Genomic DNA, 17,970 nt, shown 5'->3' on the forward strand with positions numbered 1-17,970 from the left:
AAATGTCTCACAAACACAACAAACACAACCATCCCATAGTTCCTCTGGAAAGATTTGCTTTGGCTGCCCCATGGGGAGAGAACCTTTGGGGATTGCTCCCTGGGCTGTGTCGGGGGAGCCATGAAGCGGGGATGCCTGCAAACCCACCATAGTTCCTCCTGGAAAGCGCTTCGTGTTCCCCAACAAAATATACATTCATATGCGTAATACATGCGTGCAACACACACAACACAATATGTATGTGTGTAATATACCTATATGTTTGTGTGTGTATGTGTGTGTGTGTATATATATGCATGCGTGTGTGTGTGTGAGTATTCATATATAAACATGTGTGTGTGTGTGTATCTATCTACAGTATCTATCTATCATCTATCTATCTATCTATCTATCTATCTATCATCTACCTACCTACCTACCTACCTACCTACTATCTATAGTGTGTGTGTGTGTGTGTGTGTGTGCCAAATCGGATCAAGGAGGAGAAGGCAGTGGGTTTAAGTGGGTAGAGACCTGCATCCAAAGCCCAGGGTTGGAAACACATACACACACACACACACCACATATACATCCAGGGTTTCCTATGTCTCCCAGATTCCGTTTGGGAAAAAGAGAAGGAAAGGCTCTATTTCCCCCAGATGTGCTGTGCATCCAGCCCCTCTCCGTTACAAATGGTGTTCAAGGCTCTCCTCACGCCGGGGAGCCTTTAAGAGTCTTTTGACAGATGCAGGCGCTTGATGGGCCGGGACTTCAGGCGCTTAAAGTGCTGAAGAGATTAAGTGCCTGTAAACCATTAATAATAATAATCCTTATCTCTTATTGAAAGACTGCCCGCGGGACAAAGGGGTGAGGGAAGCAAAGATGGCAACGGCGACGACGGATGGGGACAGAAAAGGCGACTCCCCCAAGCCAGCCATCGCGCTCCGCTTCTCCCATCCAGTTAACCCAATTCAGCTGGCGTTCCTATTTAAAACTCCGATTCCTATCCCGAATCAAGGAAAAATAGTAGGCCGACCCTCTATTTTTTTACTCCGGGTTATAAGCCCTCAACCTGGATTTTTAAAAAAACCCCGATTCAGATTCGAATCGTAGTAAGAACGATGCAGGTTACTCTAGAACAGTTCTAGAGTAAATTCGGGTTCAAATAGGAACACTATACCTTGAATTCGATTTGTAACCTGGAGTAAAGCCACAGTGAGAACACCCCTAGTATGTCTTCACAGGGTTTTATGGTTTCCAGACCCTTCACATTTGGTCCTGGACATGCTCCAGTTTCTCCACATCCTTTTTGAATTGTGCTGCCCAGAACTGGACACAGCATTATTCCAGATGAGGCCTGACCAAGGCAGAATAGAGGATCACTATGCTTCCCTTGATCTAGGCACTATACTTCTATTAATGCAGCCTAGAACCACATTGGCCTTGTTAGCTGCCGCATTACACTGTTGACTCATGTTCAACTTGTGGTCACCAGGATTCAGGTCCCTTTCACCATCAATGGATAGTGATGGTGGCTACATGACCTCTGGAGATCCCACCAGCTCAGGAAAAAGCTGGAATAGGGGACTCCAGAGACTATTACATGGTTGCAGACGTGGGATACATTACATTACAGACTGTTCATTTATCACACTTTGGACCTTTTAGGTGGACCTACTGTTAGCACACCTTGCATAGCTGACGTTATTGGGGTACAAATATTTGTTTTATTTGGTTGTAATAACAGTTACATACGGCCAACAACAGATCTTGGAGATCTCATGATGACGTTTAAATGACTGAGGGCATGTGGAAAGGATCCATGTAACTTAATGCTGTGAAACTTCTGCTTCCCAACCCCTGCCATGTGCATTTCCACTTGAAGGTCAAACATAAAGAAGTCTGCCAGGCTAAAGGCATAAGACACTCTCTTAGTCCCCATTGTATTTTCCAACGCTTCACCCATCCCAAACTCTCTGGCTGTCCTGATCTTATACACTGCTGGACTAAATCATTGTCACCACCATCAACCCAAAAATGTTCCTTTTGTAACTCTGGAGTTAAAACTATCAACCAGTGGGGATCCATTGTTTCTGGGATTTCTGGAACATCAAGTCCAGCTGCCTGAGTCAAGTTGGTCCATTTCCATTTGGTCTGCTTTGCAATCTGACAGAAATTCTGTCAGATTCAAGCCTGGCCCCTCAGTACTGCTGTCTGTGCCACACAGCAAGCATACCGAGTCCTTTCACTTCCAGCCTTTCCTCCTACAACCACCTTTTATAACTTAGTTCTTGCATTATGTGTGTGAGAGAGAGAGAGAGAGAGAAAGAAGACTGATTTGCATGTGTGTGATTCCCCTTTTTATAAATAAACTAAACTAATTTGGAAACTGCCCCTGGAGTTTTGGATTCGGAGAGGATATACACAAGCTAAAAGTCCCGGCGTAGAGTTGCCCTGGCACTATAGCTGCTCCCTACTGAGCTAAATAAATTCCCATTGAATACAATTTGGGGGTGCTCTCCTGCTCATGTCTCCTCTGCTAATCTGGACCCTCCGCTGGGCAAGGATCTCACTCTTGGGACATAGGAACCACAGTTAAGTATACCCATGAGTTTTCCTAATCTGTAAAGGAGCTCTTCTCTCTCTCTCAAGGTGCTAAAGCCTGTCCACAAAATGGGTTCAGTTCTGAACCTGCCAGCCACAGATCCAGGCGAAATGTCGAATAAACTCTTCTAGAACATAGTCACTAGACTGAAAAACCCACAAAAAACACAGGTTCAGATCCTTGGGCGGCTCCTTGAAAGTTTGGAGAAATCCAGAGCTGATGTACGGCTGCACAGACATTGACAGCACCAGCTGTTTCTTCTCAGAATCAAGTTTCCCCCCCAAACACTAGCCCCGTCTTGATTATGTTGCCAGTTTCTCCAGAACCAGACACAGTTCCGCTTAGAAACCAAACCAAACTTCCTGCTATAAATCTCAGGAGGGGAGTATTTAAGTAACCTGCATTTGTCTCCAAGACACCTTACTTTGTTCTCCTTGAAAACCGCTAAAGCTTCCCCTCCACAGCTGCTGGAACTGTTTTCAGAATCACAAGAATCTTAAAGCTGGGAAGGGCCATAAGGGCCATCTACCCAACCCTTGCCATGCAAGAGCTCCACCAAAGCACATTGCCAAAGAGATAAGGAGAAAATGAATATTCCTCCCACAGTAATTCCTCCGTATCAAACATCCCAAATGTTGCAAAGCAGTTGAACAAAAATCGTGTTTCTGGACAGCAAAATGTTTCCTGCCAAAGAAAACTTCTGCCCAGGAAAGAAAAGATGTTTTGCACAGGAATCTTATTTCTGTGCAAAAACAACAACAACAACAATAAAGCTACCATGAAAAAAAACCATATGTTTTTATTTGCAGTATAATTCCTCTACTTCAGGATGTTTAAATACCTGGAGAAAAATCCAAGATTCTCCCGGGACTATATTATTCCTCCCGATGGGGATTTTCTGACTGTTGGGAAACTGTTTTCAACAAAAGAAGAATAATATGATATTCTTCCATCCCTAGCCCTGAGTCTGCAAGACCGAGCAGAGCTGCTGAGAAAGAGAGTCCCTTGGAAAGTCTCCTATTCAGGCGTCTTCCGTAAGTCGAAGCTGAGTTGATGGTAGAGAACAATGATTAAAATTATCGTGCGGCCATGAATTTGTGTGAGAAATTGGGGAAAGGGGATTCATTATCTTACTTTCAGTTTCTTTCCAGGACAAAAATGGGATATTAGTGGATTATCTCACATCCTGTCTCTGATGTTAGTTGGATCATTACGGCGCTCTTTCTGCATGGAATTTGAAGCGATGTGAAAACAAAACGCTTTGAAAAGACGCATCCTCGTATTCTGTGGTTGTTGGCCTTCGCTGGGCATGTTGGAAAGAATGCTTCTTCTGTCTGCTCTCCGCTAATCTGCCCTCCGGGATGGAGAGAGAGATAACACTTTCTGGAAATGAAAGAGCCCTCCAGACTGCTGGCCACAGTGCCAAGGCAAACAGAGACGGGTAAGCCAAGAGGCCAGGACAACTTAAGGCTAACAAGGAATGTATCCCTCTGGCCGCTGGGCTTTCCCAAGCCTGAGCAGGAGGCAATGGGCACATTGGATGGAGACTTCACGTCCCAGATGCCCTGTTCAAATCTGGAAATTATTCACGGTACATTTTTCATTCCTCCACTGGTTTGCTTCTTTATTGATTCATCCGATGCAACCAAAAAAGCCAATACAATCCTAGGCTGCATCGATAGGAGTGTAGACTTTAGCTCAAAGGATGTCATAGTACCACTGTATTCTGCTTTGGTCAGGCCTCACCTGCACTACGGGTCAAGTTGTGGACATCACAACTCATGAGGGATACGGAGAAGCTGAGCACATCCAGGAGGAGGCGACCAAAATGGTGAAGGGTTTGGAAACCACCAAATCCTACGCAAACTGCTGCAATCTCTCCTTACTTGTGTGTCCTCCTCATTCATAACTTTTGCCATCCTGAATACACTCGATGTCCCTTGGCCACAGGCGTCCTGGCTTTCATCTGGGAAATGTTTAGAAGGTACGCAGCAAGACTCCTGTGTATTTCTTCCTCAGGGCAAGCGTCCCAACTCCAGAGAACTGTGTCCACGCTTCCAAATCCCCTGACCTCAACAGCATCCACATTTTTCATTCAGCCCTGCAAAGCTGCCTCTCATGTCCTGCAAGTAATCTTTGCCCTCTTGGGTTTTTAACCTTCCAAGAGATTATTTTATTTTACCAGTTAGAAATTGCATTCCAGGAGGCCTGCTCTTATTAAAGATATGGGAGGAACCAGGGCATGAATGCAAACCTATACACACACACACAACACCTCCGAAATACTTCAGCTGTTGCAGGTCCTTAATGGCTCCGTGGGGCCATCAGGAAAATTATGCTGGGGAATCGGGGCTTACAAGCTGGGAATGGAGCCGAACCAGATGGTCGCCTTTTTCCCAGGCTTAGGAAAGGGAAAAGGCACAGATACCTTCCAAAAACACCCCTTTGAAACTTTCCCAAGTCAAAGCTAGTCTTTGCCCTTTACGCCTGGATGTCCATGGTAGGGCAAGCAGTGAATCTGCTCTGGGTTTTAGTGTGAACTTTGAAGGAGCTATCCTTGTGCTGGATGATCACTTCCAAAGAATTCCTTACAAAAAAAATTACCGACTCCATGTTTTCTGCGCTTTTTGTTTGTAAATTATGGAAATGAATGATAATAACAATTATTATTATTATCATTACATTTTCATTATTAATTGTACCCACTTGCCCATGCATCGAGGCGGGGACAACAACAATAAACAGGACAACATCAGTGAAAACACTTATTCAACACCATCAGTTTAAAAGAACAAATAAAATGTACACTTATTAAACAATCCACACCTAAAACTCAATATTTAAAATTCACAGTTTAAAAATAATCGTGGACAAGTTTTTAATGCGGTTTACATTCAGATAGCGCATTCAGCGTTGGAATCTCTCCGGGTAGTCTCGGGGCGGCTTAAGAAAATGGTGAGTAGGCTTTGGGATTGATCTTTCAGCCAGTTACAAATCCACTCAAAGTAGTAGGTAGGTTAGATTAGCATCTGGACTCAGAAATAATGCAGTTTGACACTGCTTTAACTGCCATGGCCTTGCAATGGGATCCTCAGATTGTAGTTTGTTGTGGCACCAGAGCTCTCCGACAGAGAAGGCTAAATAGCTCACAAAAACACAAATCCCGGATTCCATACATGATGGCAGTGAATGAGGCGTGAAACTGCCTTATTTCTGCAGTGCGATGGCTGCCTAAGAAAACTGTCCTTCTCAGATAAATTCCCCGGAGCATCTTCTAATTGGATGTTAATAAACACGCAACAGGAATTTGCAAAGCTTCTTTTCTCTGTTGCCAAGATTCATTAAAAAAATTGTTCAGACACATAAGTCACATCTGGAGGTTTTCCCCCTTTCTTTTCCTCCTCTTTTAATTTATACTCTGTTTATTGTGTTTTTTAAATGCTTGCTTCTCTGTTTGTTTGTAATTGTATAAAGTTATGGTGTTTTATACGATAGATGTCTCAGTTATTGATGGTCTCTGACCACACAATAAATAGGTTGTTAAAAAAAGAGAAAGAAAAGAATAATGCCAAAGTGCCAAAATCCAATGTCCAAAAACACATCAGGTGTTTTGTACTGGAAGTGGCAAAGATAGATCTGTGAGGTGATGACTGTTCGTTTCTCCCAGCTAGAGTAGAGGCACGATTATAGGTCAGTCCTATATCTATGGGTCAGGTAAGGTTTCATTTGCTTGTACTGGGGGAAAAGGGCTCTCTTGGCATGGAGGTCCTCCAACAAATCTATTTGTTCAGTCCCTGGCAGAAGGTGACCACAGAGTTGCGCTAGAGGACCTTCAGATGCCTAAAGAGACCACCTCTATAGGCATCTGGAAGTCTCCAGCAAGACTGGGGTGAACCTCTGGTAGATTGACCGCAGAGTTGTGCAGAGGATCTCCTGATGCCTAGAGTGACCACATCTATAGGCACTGGAGGTCCTCTCCATGATCAACCTTTGGCAAGGTTGACCATAGAGTGCGCTAGAGGACCTTCAGATACCTAAAGAGACTCCTCTACAGTCATCTGGAGATCCTCCAGCAATACTCTATGGTCAACTCCGGCAGAAATAGAGGGTTCGTCATTATCCAAGATTTTTGCTCGCCATTGTAAGCTGGTAACATATCCCCTGTGGATTAGTGGGTTATACTTAACTGCGGATCCAAGTCCAGGTGTGCACTATAGTGTAGAAATAATGTAGTCTGCCACCACTTTAAGGGCTGTAGCTCCATCCTTGGATTCCTAGGATTTGTGTCTTACAAAGTCTTTACCATCTCTGCCAAAAAGTGTTGTGCCTCATCAAACTACAAATCCACAAAAACAATAATAGAAATTGCAGTTTGACACTGTTTTAGCTGCTATGGCTCCTCCTACAGAATCCTGGGATCTGTAGTTTGCTGAGCACCGCAGCCTTCAGCAGAGAAGGCTAAAGACCTTGTAAAGCTACAAATCCCAGGATTCCACAGGCTGGAGCTACTGCATTCAAAGTGCATTCTTCATAGTAGAAGGCCCTCATTAACCTTAAAATAACAAAGCTTCTTTATCTGGCCGTTTTTAATTCGTTATAAATTTCACGGTTGTTTTTTTAAAAGAGCCAATCAGGAGGCGCTTATTCGTCCTCTTCTGTGTCTCCCCATATTAACTGCCATAACTCAATGCTAGGGAATCCTGGGAATGGTAGTTTATTATGGCACCAGCACTCTCTGGCAGAGGAGGATAAATGTCTCACAAACACAACAAACACAACCATCCCATAGTTCCTCTGGAAAGATTTGCTTTGGCTGCCCCATGGGGAGAGAACCTTTGGGGATTGCTCCCTGGGCTGTCTTGGGAGCCATGAAGCGGGGATGTCCTGCAAAACCCATCCCATAGTTCCTCTGGAAAGCGCTTCGGTTCCCCAAACAAATATACATTCATATGCGTATATATACATGCGTGCAAACACACACAACACAAATATGTATGTGTGTATATACCTATATGTTTGTGTGTGTATGTGTGTGTGTGTATATATATGCATGCGTGTGTGTGTGTGAGTATTCATATATAAACATGTGTGTGTGTGTGTATCTATCTACAGTATCTATCTATCTATCTATCTATCTATCTATCTATCTATCTATCTATCTATCTATCTACCTACCTACCTACCTACCTACCTACCTATCTATAGTGTGTGTGTGTGTGTGTGTGTGTTTGCCAAATCGGATCAAGGAGGAGAAGGCAGTGGGTTTAAGTGGGTAGAGACTCTGCATCCAAAGCCCAGGGTTGGAATACACATACACACACACACACACACACATATACATCCAGGGTTTCCTATGTCTCCCCAGATTCCGTTTGGGAAAAAGAGAAGGAAAGGCTCTATTTCCCCCCAGATTGCTGTGCATCCAGCCCCTCTCCGTTACAAATGGTGTTCAATGGCTCTCCTCACGCCGGGGGAAGCCTTTAAGAGTCTTTTGACAGATGCAGGCGCTTGAGTGGCCGGGACTTCAGGCGCTTAAAGTGCTGAAGAGATTAAGTGCCTGTAAACCATTAATAATAATAATCCTTATCTCTTATTGAAAGACTGCCGCGGACAAAGGGGTGAGGGAAGCAAAGATGGCAACGGCGACGACGGATGGGGACAGAAAAGGCGACTCCCCCAAGCCAGCCCATCGCGCTCCGCTTCTCCCATCCAGTTAACCCAATTCAGAGGCTGGTCGTTCCTATTTAAATACTCCGATTCCTATCCCGAATCAAGGAAAAATAGTAGGCTCGACCCTTCTATTTTTTTACTCCGGGTTATAAGCCTCTAACCTGGATTTTTAAAAAAAACCCGATTCAGATTCGAATCGTAGTAAGAACGATTGCAGGTTACTCTAGAACAGTTCTAGAGTAAATTCGGGTTCAAATAGGAACACTATACCTTGAATTCGATTTGTAACCTGGAGTATAAGCCAGTGAGAACACTCCCTTAGTATGTCTTCACAGGGTTTTATGGTTTCCAGACCCTTCATCATTTTGGTCTCTGGACATGCTCCAGTTTCTCCACATCCTTTTTGAATTGTGCTGCCCAGAACTGGACACAGCATTATTCCAGATGAGGCCTGACCAAGGCAGAATAGAGGATCACTATTGCTTCCCTTGATCTAGGCACTATACTTCTATTAATGCAGCCTAGAACCACATTGGCCTTGTTAGCTGCCGCATTACACTGTTGACTCATGTTCAACTTGTGGTCTACCAGGACTTCTAGGTCCCTTTCACCATCAATGGATAGTGATGGTGGCTACATGACCTCTGGAGATCCCACCCAGCTCAGGAAAAAGCTGGAATAGGGGACTCCAGAGACTATTACATGGTTGCAGACGTGGGATTACATTACATTACAGTACTGTTCATTTATCACACTTTGGACCTTTTAGGTGGACCTACTGTTAGCACACCTTGCATAGCTGACGTTATTTTGGGGTACAAATATTTTGTTTTATTTGGTTGTAATAACAGTTACATACTGGCCAACAACATGATCTTGGAGATCTCATGATGACGTTTAAATGACTTGAGGGCATGTGGAAAGGATCCATGTAACTTAATGGCTGTGAATACTTCTGCTTCCCAACCCCCTGCCATGTGCATTTCCACTTGAAGGTCAAACATAAAGAAGTCTGCCAGGCTAAAGGCATAAGACAATCTCTCTTAGTCCCCATTGTATTTTCCAACGCTTCATCCCATCCCAAACTCTCTGGGGCTGTCCTGATCTTATCACTGCTTGACTAAATCATTGTCACCACCATCAACCCAAAAATGTTCCTTTTGTAACTCTGGAGTTAAAACTATCAACCAGGTGGGGATTCCATTGTTTCTGGGATTTCTGGAACATCAAGTCCAGCTGCCTGAGTCAAGTTTGGTCCATTTCCATTTTGGTCTGCTTTGCAATCTGACAGAAATTCTGTCAGATTCAAGCCTGGCCCCTCAGTACTGCTGTCTGTGCCACACAGCAAGCATACCGAGTCTCTTTCTACTTCCAGCCTTTCCTCCTACAACCACCTTTTATAACTTAGTTCTTGCATGTATGTGTGTGAGAGAGAGAGAGAGAGAGAAAGAAGACTGATTTGCATGTGTGTTGATTCCCCTTTTTATAAATAAACTAAACTAATTTGGAAACTGCCCCTGGAGTTCTTTGGATTCGGAGATGATATACACAAGCTAAAAGTCCCGGCTAGAGTTGCCCTGGCACTATAGCTGCTCCCTACTGAGCTAAATAAATTTCCCATTTGAATACAATTTGGGGGTGCTCTCCTTGCTCATGTCTCCTCTGCTAATCTGGACCCTCCGCTGGGCAAGTGATCTCACTCTTGGGACAGTAGGAACCCACAGTTAATGTATACCCATGAGTTTTCCTAATCTGTAAAGGAGCTCTTTCTCTCTCTCTCAAGGTGCTAAAGCCTGTCCACAAAATGGGTTCAGTTCTGAACCTGCCAGCCACAGATCCAGGCGAAATGTCAGGAATAAACTCTTCTAGAACATAGTCACATAGACTGAAAAACCCACAAAAAACTACAGGTTCAGATCCTTGGGCGGCTCCTTGAAAGTTTGGACTGAAATCCAGAGCTGATGTACTGCTGCACAGACATTGACAGCACCAGCTGTTTCTTCTCAGAAGTCAAGTTTCCCCCCCAAACACTAGCCCCGTCTTGATTTATGTTGCCAGTTTCTCCAGAACCAGACACAGTTCCTGCTTAGAAACCAAACCAAACTTCCTGCTATTAAATCTTCAGGATGGGAGTATTTTAAGTAACCTGCATTTGTCTCCAAGACACCTTAACTTTGTTCTCCTTGAAAACCTGCTAAAGCTTCCTCCTCCACAGCTGCTGGAACTGTTTTCAGAATCACAGAATCTTAAAGCTGGGAAGGGTCCATAAGGGCCATCTACTCCAACCTCTTGCCATGCAAGAGTCTCCAGCCAAAGCACATTGCCAAAGAGATAAGGAGAAAATGAATATTCCTCCCACAGTAATTCCCTCCGTATTCAAACATCCCAAAATGTTGCAAAGCAGTTGAACAAAAATCTTGTTTTCTGGACAGCAAAATGTTTCCTGCCAAAGAAAACTTTTCTGCCCAGGAAAGAAAAGATGTTTTGCACAGGAATCTTATATTCTGTGCAAAAACAACAACAACAACAATAATAGCTACCATGAAAAACCATATGTTTTTATTTGCAGTATAATTCCTCTACTTCAGGATGTTTAAATACCTGGAGAAAATTATTCAAGATTCTCCCGGGACTATTATTATTCCTCCCGATGGGGATTTTCTGACTGTTGGGAAACTGTTTTTCAACAAAAGAATGAATAATAATTGATATTCTTTCCATCCCTAGCCCTGAGTCTGCAAGACCTGAGCAGAGCTGCTGAGAAAGAGAGTCCCTTGGAAAGTCTCCTATTCAGGCGTCTTCCGTAAGTCGAAGCTGAGTTGATGGTAGAGAACAATGATTTAAAATTATCTGTGCGGCCATGAATTTGTGTGAGAAATTGGGGAAAGGGGATTCATTATCTTACTTTCAGTTTCTTGCCAGGACAAAAATGGGAATATTAGTGGATTATCTCACATCCTGTCTCTGAGTGTTAGTTGGATCATTACGGCGCTCTTTTCTGCATGGAATTTGAAGCGATGTGAAAACAAAAACGCTTTGAAAAGACGCATCCTCGTATTCTGTGGTTGTTGGCCTTCGCTGGGCATGTTGGAAAGAAGTGCCTTCTTCTGTCTGCTCTCCGCTAATCTGCCCTCCGGGGATGGAGAGAGAGATAAAACTTTCTGGAAATGAAAAGAGCCCTCCAGACTGCTGGCCACAGTGCCAAGGCAAACAGAGACGGGTAATGCCAAGAGGCCAGGATCAACTTTAAGGCTAACAAGGGAATGTATCCCATCTTGGCCGCTGGGCTTTTCCCAAGCCTGAGCAGGAGGCAATGGGCACATTGGATGGAGACTTCACGTCCCAGATGCCCTGTTCAAATCTGGAAATTATTCACGGTACATTTTTCATTTCCTCCACTGGTTTGCTTCTTTATTGATTCATTCCGATGCAACCAAAAAAGCCAATACAATCCTAGGCTGCATCGATAGGAGTGTAGACTTTAGCTCAAAGGATGTCATAGTACCACTGTATTCTGCTTTGGTCAGGCCTCACCTGCACTACTGGGTCAAGTTGTGGACATCACAACTCATGAGGGATACGGAGAAGCTGGAGCACATCCAGAGGAGGGCGACCAAAATGGTGAAGGGTTTGGAAACCACCAAATCCTACGCAAACTGCTGCAATCTCTCCTTACTTGTGTGTTCCTCCTCATTCATAACTTTTGCCATCCTGAATACACTCTGATGTCCCTTGGCCACATGCGTCCTGGCTTTCATCTGGGAAATGTTAGAAGGTACGCAGCAAGACTCCTAGTGTATTTTTCTTCCTCAGGGCAAGCGTCCCAACTCCAGAGAACTGTGTCTCACGCTTCCAAATCCCCTGTACCTCAACAGCATCCACATTTTTCATTCAGCCCTTGCAAAGCTGCCTCTCATGTCCTGCAAGTAATCTTTGCCCTCTTGGGTTTTTAACCTTCCAAGAGATTATTTTATTTTACCAGTTAGAAATTGCATTCCAGGGAGGCCTGCTCTTATTAAAGATATGGGAGGAACCAGGGCATGAATGCAAACCTATACACACACACACACACCTCCGATGAATACTTTCAGCTGTTGCAGGTCCTTAATGGCTCCGTTGGGGGCCTATCAGGAAATATTATGCTGGGAATCGGGGCTTACAAGCTGGGAATGGAGCCGAACCAGATGGTCGCCTTTTTCCCAGGCTTAGGAAAAGGGAAAAGGCACAGATACCTTCCAAAAACACCCCTTTTGAAACTTTTCCCAATGCAAAGGCTAGTCTTTGCCCTTTAGCTCCTGGATGTCCATGGTAGGGCAAGCAGTGAATCTGCTCTGGGTTTTAGTGTGAACTTTGAAGGAGCTATCCTTGTGCTGGATGATCACTTCCAAAGAATTCCTTACAAAAAAAATTAACCGACTCCATGTTTTCTGCGCTTTTTGTTTGTAATATTTATGGAAATGAATGATAATAACAATTATTATTATTATCATTATCATTTTCATTATTAATTTGTACCCACTTTGCCCATGCATCGAGGCGGGGGACAACAACAATAAACAGGACAACATCAGTGAAAACACTTATTCAAACAGCCATCAGTTTAAAAGAACAAATAAAATGTACACTTATTAAAACAATCCACATCTAAAACTCAATATTTAAAATTCACAGTTTAAAAATAATCTGGACAAGTTTTTAATGCTGTTTTACATTCAGATAGCGCATTCAGCCGTTGAATCTCTTCCGGTAGGTCTCGGGGCGGCTTAAGAAAATGGTGAGTATGCTTTGGGATTGATCTTTCAGCCAGTTACAAATCCACTCAAAGTAGGTAGGTAGGTAGATTAGCATCTGGACTACAGAAATAATGCAGTTTGACACTGCTTTAACTGCCATGGCTCATTGCAATGGGATCCTCAGATTTGTAGTTTGTTGTGGCACCAGAGCTCTCCGACAGAGAAGGCTAAATAGCTCACAAAACTACAAATCCCAGGATTCCATATCATGATGGCAGTGAATGAGGCGTGAAACTGCCTTATTTCTGCAGTGCAGATGCTGCCTAAGAAATACTGTCCTTCTCAGATAAATTCCCCGGAGCATCTTCTAATTGGATGTTAATAAACACGCAACAGGAATTGTTGCAAAGCTTCTTTTCTCTGTTGCCAAGATTCATTAAAAAATATTGTTCAGACACATAAGTCACATCTGGAGGGTTTCCCCCCTTTCTTTTCCTCCTCTTTTAATTATACTCTGTTTATTGTGTTTTTTAAATGCTTGCTTTCTCTGTTTGTTTTGTATTGTATAAATGTTATGGTGTTTTATACGATAGATGTCTCAGTTATTGATGGTCTCTGACCACACAATAAATATGGTTGTTAAAAAAAGAGAAAGAAAAGAATAAGTGCCAAAGTGCCAAAATCCAATGTCCAAAAACACATCAGGTGTTTTTGTACTGGAAGTGGCAAAGATAGATCTGTGACGGTGATCCTGTTCGTTTCTCCCAGCTAGAGTAGAGGCACTGAATTATAGGTCAAGTCCTATATCTATGGGTCAGGTAAGGTTTCATTTGCTTGTATCTGGGGGAAAAGGGCTCTCTTGGCATGGAGGTCCTCCAACAAATCTATTTGTTCAGTCCCTGGCAGAAGGTGACCACAGAGTTGCGCTAGAGGACCTTCAGATGCCTAAAGAGACCACCTCTATAGGCATCTGGAAGTCTTCCAGCAAGACTGTGGTGAACCTCTGGTAGATGTTGACCGCAGAGTTGTGCTAGAGGATCTCCTGATGCCTAGAGTGACCACATCTATAGGCATCTGGAGGTCCTCTCCATGATCAACCTTTGGCAGAGGTTGACCATAGAGTTGCGCTAGAGGACCTTCAGATACCTAAAGAGACTGCCTCTACAGTCATCTGGAGATCCTCCAGCAATACTCTATGGTCAACTTCCGGCAGAAATATAGGGTTCGTCATTATCCAAGATTTTTGCTCGCCATTGTAAGTCTGGTAACATATCCCCTGTGGATATGTGGGTTATACTGTAACTGCTGGATCCTAAGTCCAGGTGTGCATCTATAGTGTAGAAATAATGTAGTCTGCCACCACTTTAAGGGCTGTAGCTCCATCCTATGGATTCCTAGGATTTGTGTCTTACAAAGTCTTTATCCATCTCTGCCAAAAAGTGTTGGTGCCTCATCAAACTACAAATCCTACAAAAACAATAATAGAAATAATGCAGTTTGACACTGTTTTAGCTGCTATGGCTCCTTCCTACAGAATCCTGGGATTCTGTAGTTTGCTGAGGCACCAGCAGCCTTCAGCAGAGAAGGCTAAAGACCTTGTAAAGCTACAAATCCCAGGATTCCACAGGCTGGAGCTACTGCATCAAAGTGCATTCTTCCTATAGTATAGATGCACCCTCATTAACCTTAAAATAACAAAGCTTCTTTATTTATGCAGCTTTCTCCTTCGGGAGTTGGATGGTCTTGGTTGGACCTGCCTGATCAGGTTTAGCAATGCGTTTCTTGGATTTGATGAGATCAATCCATCGACCCCCTGAAAAACCAGCAAACATGCCAGAGATCCCACTGAAGTGGTTCATGGATGCCTGCCAGCCGCAAATACACACACACACAAACCCAGGAAACATGTGTGTTTAATTGGCTTTGTGGTTAAAAGGGAATTAGTTGGCTGGGACTGAAATCAAATTCCGTATGACCTTGAATCTTGGGACCGGTCACTTATCAAATTGCTTGTTTGCAGCAAAGCATGAGGAGAAAGGAAGAATGAAAAGGAGAATGCCTCCCCTGAGAAACTTTTGAACATCTCTAGTTTTTTAATCAGGCAAAGAGGTTTTTTAAAAAATCATCATGCAAGAGCAAAAGAAGCCATGCCCTTGGTATTACGAAACCTAGCAGGTCTGCATCATTGGTTTTGGATGTTAAAGAAAGGGCACATTCCCACTAGGATTTGAAGCAAATTGCTGATCGGGTTATATGACCGTCGTTCCCATTTGAAACCAGTTCTGATCCTACGTTGATTGATTGGTGTCATGATGAAGCGAGGCAAACGCAAAGAAACCCAGTTTTTCCAGACACTAGTTTCCTAGCTGTTCCTTTGAAAAGAATTGAATCTGAAGCGTGTTCAACAAGTGGGAATGACGGATCTGAATTGCATCCTTCTGGAGGGACTAATGGCAGAGGGGTGTTTACCATCCCTCCTCAGTTTTTGGTAGATCCAGCCCCCACCCCCCGTGCTGCCTTTGTGCTTCTGGGGTGACCTATAGGTGCATGGTTTTCAAAAATTAGAATTGATAGAAAATTCGATTCACTGATTTTGCAACCATTTTTATGTTTTTATTGTACTGTTTTTAATGCTGTGAAGCCGCTCTGAGCCCCAGTCCTGGGAAAAGAGCGGGATACAAATAAATATAATAAATAAATAAATAAATAAATAAATAAATAAATAATATGAGACAAGTAGTTGCAAAACCAATGAATCAAATTTTCTATCAATTTATTACACACACACACACACACACACACACACACAGTGTGCCCTTGTTTTACGTGGGGGATCTGTTCCGGACGACCCCCCCCCTGCGTAAAACAAAAAACATGTATGCTTGAGCCCCATTGAAAGTAAGGGGCTCATGCTCATGGTGGCGCACGGTGCCGGAAGAAGTGGCACTGCTTTCACTGCAGTTCCCAAGACAGGCTGCTGGGCTGCTGCTTACACCACTGATATTTTTAGGGGAGATAAAGAGTAAAGAAGAGGCATGTGTTCATAGTGTACCAAAGACCAGAAATTGTAAAAGTAACTTTGCTAGACTTCAGCTCTCAGAATGCCCCCAGCCAGAAATATCCTCCATCTAGGGCAGAGAAAGGATGAGGGGAGAGACATGTGTTGAGAGTGTATTAAAGATCAGAACCTGGGGAAGTTACTTTTTTGGACTATAACTTCCTGAATTCTGGGAATTATACTCCCAAGAAGTAACTTCCCTGGTTCCTGAAATAGGTGCTAACTAATTCCAGAAAGAAGATGAAAGTAGCAGCATCCCTTGACCTCTTGAAAGGCAAGGTTGAGTATGAAGGTTCAACAGAATCAATTGGGCTTTATGCTGATTTTGTAGACAAAGTACAAATATTGTACAAATTCCCTGGAAGCGAGGTTCATATTGAGATCCACACATCTTTTCTCAGCCAAACCTTACCTGTGATGCCACGAGGCCCTGGCATGCCCCGTGGGCCGATGGCCCCTTGGTCGCCCTTGGCGCCACGTGGTCCAGAAGGTCCTCTTTCCCCGGGGAGCCCTAGAGTCAGAACAAGAAACACAACCGACTCAACCCAAGAACCGATGATGGGTTCCTTAAAGAAAGACTTGCCGAATAGGGATGGAAAGAATATTAGAAAACATCCCACCCCCCCAAAAATTCAAGAGACATGTTTGTTTAGTACAATACCCCAGTATTCTCAGGACCGATACCCACAGTTTTACTTACCCATGTCTGAAAAAACATGTTCTCTCTATGCATTTTTGAAATCCTCCAGTGCAATTCTATGATATGCTTCTTGCAAAAGTTGATCGCTCCACAGTTCATGGATCTGACTTTTGTGGATTTGATTAATATGTTCTTTCTAGAAACCTCTAGGTCCTCCATTGTGATGCTATTGTTAACTTCTCCCAAAAGTCATTATTATTGTTATTATGATTAACATTTATAGTCATGTTGGAGGACCTAGAGATTCCAAGAAGGAACACTTCTCTAGCCATTTGTAGGTCCTTCAGTGCAATTTCATGGTCAACGTCTGGCAGATCTTGACCAGAGAATTGCCCTGGAGGACCTAGAGATTCCTAGAGAGGTATTCTCGCAGATTTTAAAAAATACTGTTTTTTTATTTGGGATTTTTCCATTTTCATGGGGGTGCTGTGCCCCCAACCCCAGCGATCTCGGAGGGTCCACTGTATAGACTTATATAGATATGCCTAGAGAGGAATCTCTAGGTCCTCCAGCACAACTCTATGGTCAATTTCCACCAGACGTAATGGTTTATATCTTTTGTATATTTGATTGTCTGTACTCTGCATTGTCCCTGTGTTTTAGTTCCTTTGTATTTTAGTACTTTAGAATAATAGAATAGTTATAAATGTTTCATTCTGTAACTGTAAAGCACCATGCATTTGGATGTTGTTGTTACATTACTAAGCTGGGAAACTAGCAAAGTGACGGATGCACACTGGTCCTTTTGTGCACCAGGACACTATCTAGGAAGTACTGATGCGCATCACTACAGCCCAGTGTCTATTGGGATCCTCTTGCCAGTGTCCTGTTATGCATCTATCCAAATAAATAACAGTGTTTCTTAGTGTCCCTGCTACATAGCTAGGTATATGTAAAGTTACATAATGCAGTATTTCTACAGTCGCATGCGGATTTGGGGGAGAAAAGACCCAAATTGCAAATAGGCTTCAAAAACTACATCACCCCCCCCCTTTCCCCCCCCCCCATATCTCCTTTCTGGCTCCCAGCCTGTACATGCCACAGTCCAAAACTCCCTTCACTATTCATATGGTCATCCACTCATCCTGAACTCAGGCAACATATCTGCTCCTGCCTTTGTCCCTCAATGACTGTTGTTAAAACTGAACTTGCCACCTCAGCACCATCCCCACAAGTTTTGCATTTCTATGACTATTCATACATAGTTTTCTGTGGGTTTTTCAGG

General features: G+C 43.4%; 2 protein-coding genes across 2 annotated transcripts in view; both read right to left on the reverse strand.

The window, feature by feature from the left end:
* The window catches only part of LOC121919807 (protein FAM71C-like), a 1,121,343-nt gene that overhangs the window by 96,333 nt on the left and 1,007,040 nt on the right, over window positions 1-17,970 (reverse strand). The window lies entirely within an intron of this gene.
* The window catches only part of SCARA5 (scavenger receptor class A member 5), a 165,979-nt gene that overhangs the window by 45,935 nt on the left and 102,074 nt on the right, over window positions 1-17,970 (reverse strand). The window contains exon 6 of the mRNA XM_042448836.1: window positions 16,458-16,556. Within this exon, the coding sequence (XP_042304770.1) occupies window positions 16,458-16,556 (99 nt within the window). The remainder of the gene's footprint in view (window positions 1-16,457; window positions 16,557-17,970) is intronic.

This window comes from Sceloporus undulatus, chromosome 1 (assembly GCF_019175285.1).
Source record: "Sceloporus undulatus isolate JIND9_A2432 ecotype Alabama chromosome 1, SceUnd_v1.1, whole genome shotgun sequence".
NCBI lineage: Eukaryota > Metazoa > Chordata > Lepidosauria > Squamata > Phrynosomatidae > Sceloporus > Sceloporus undulatus.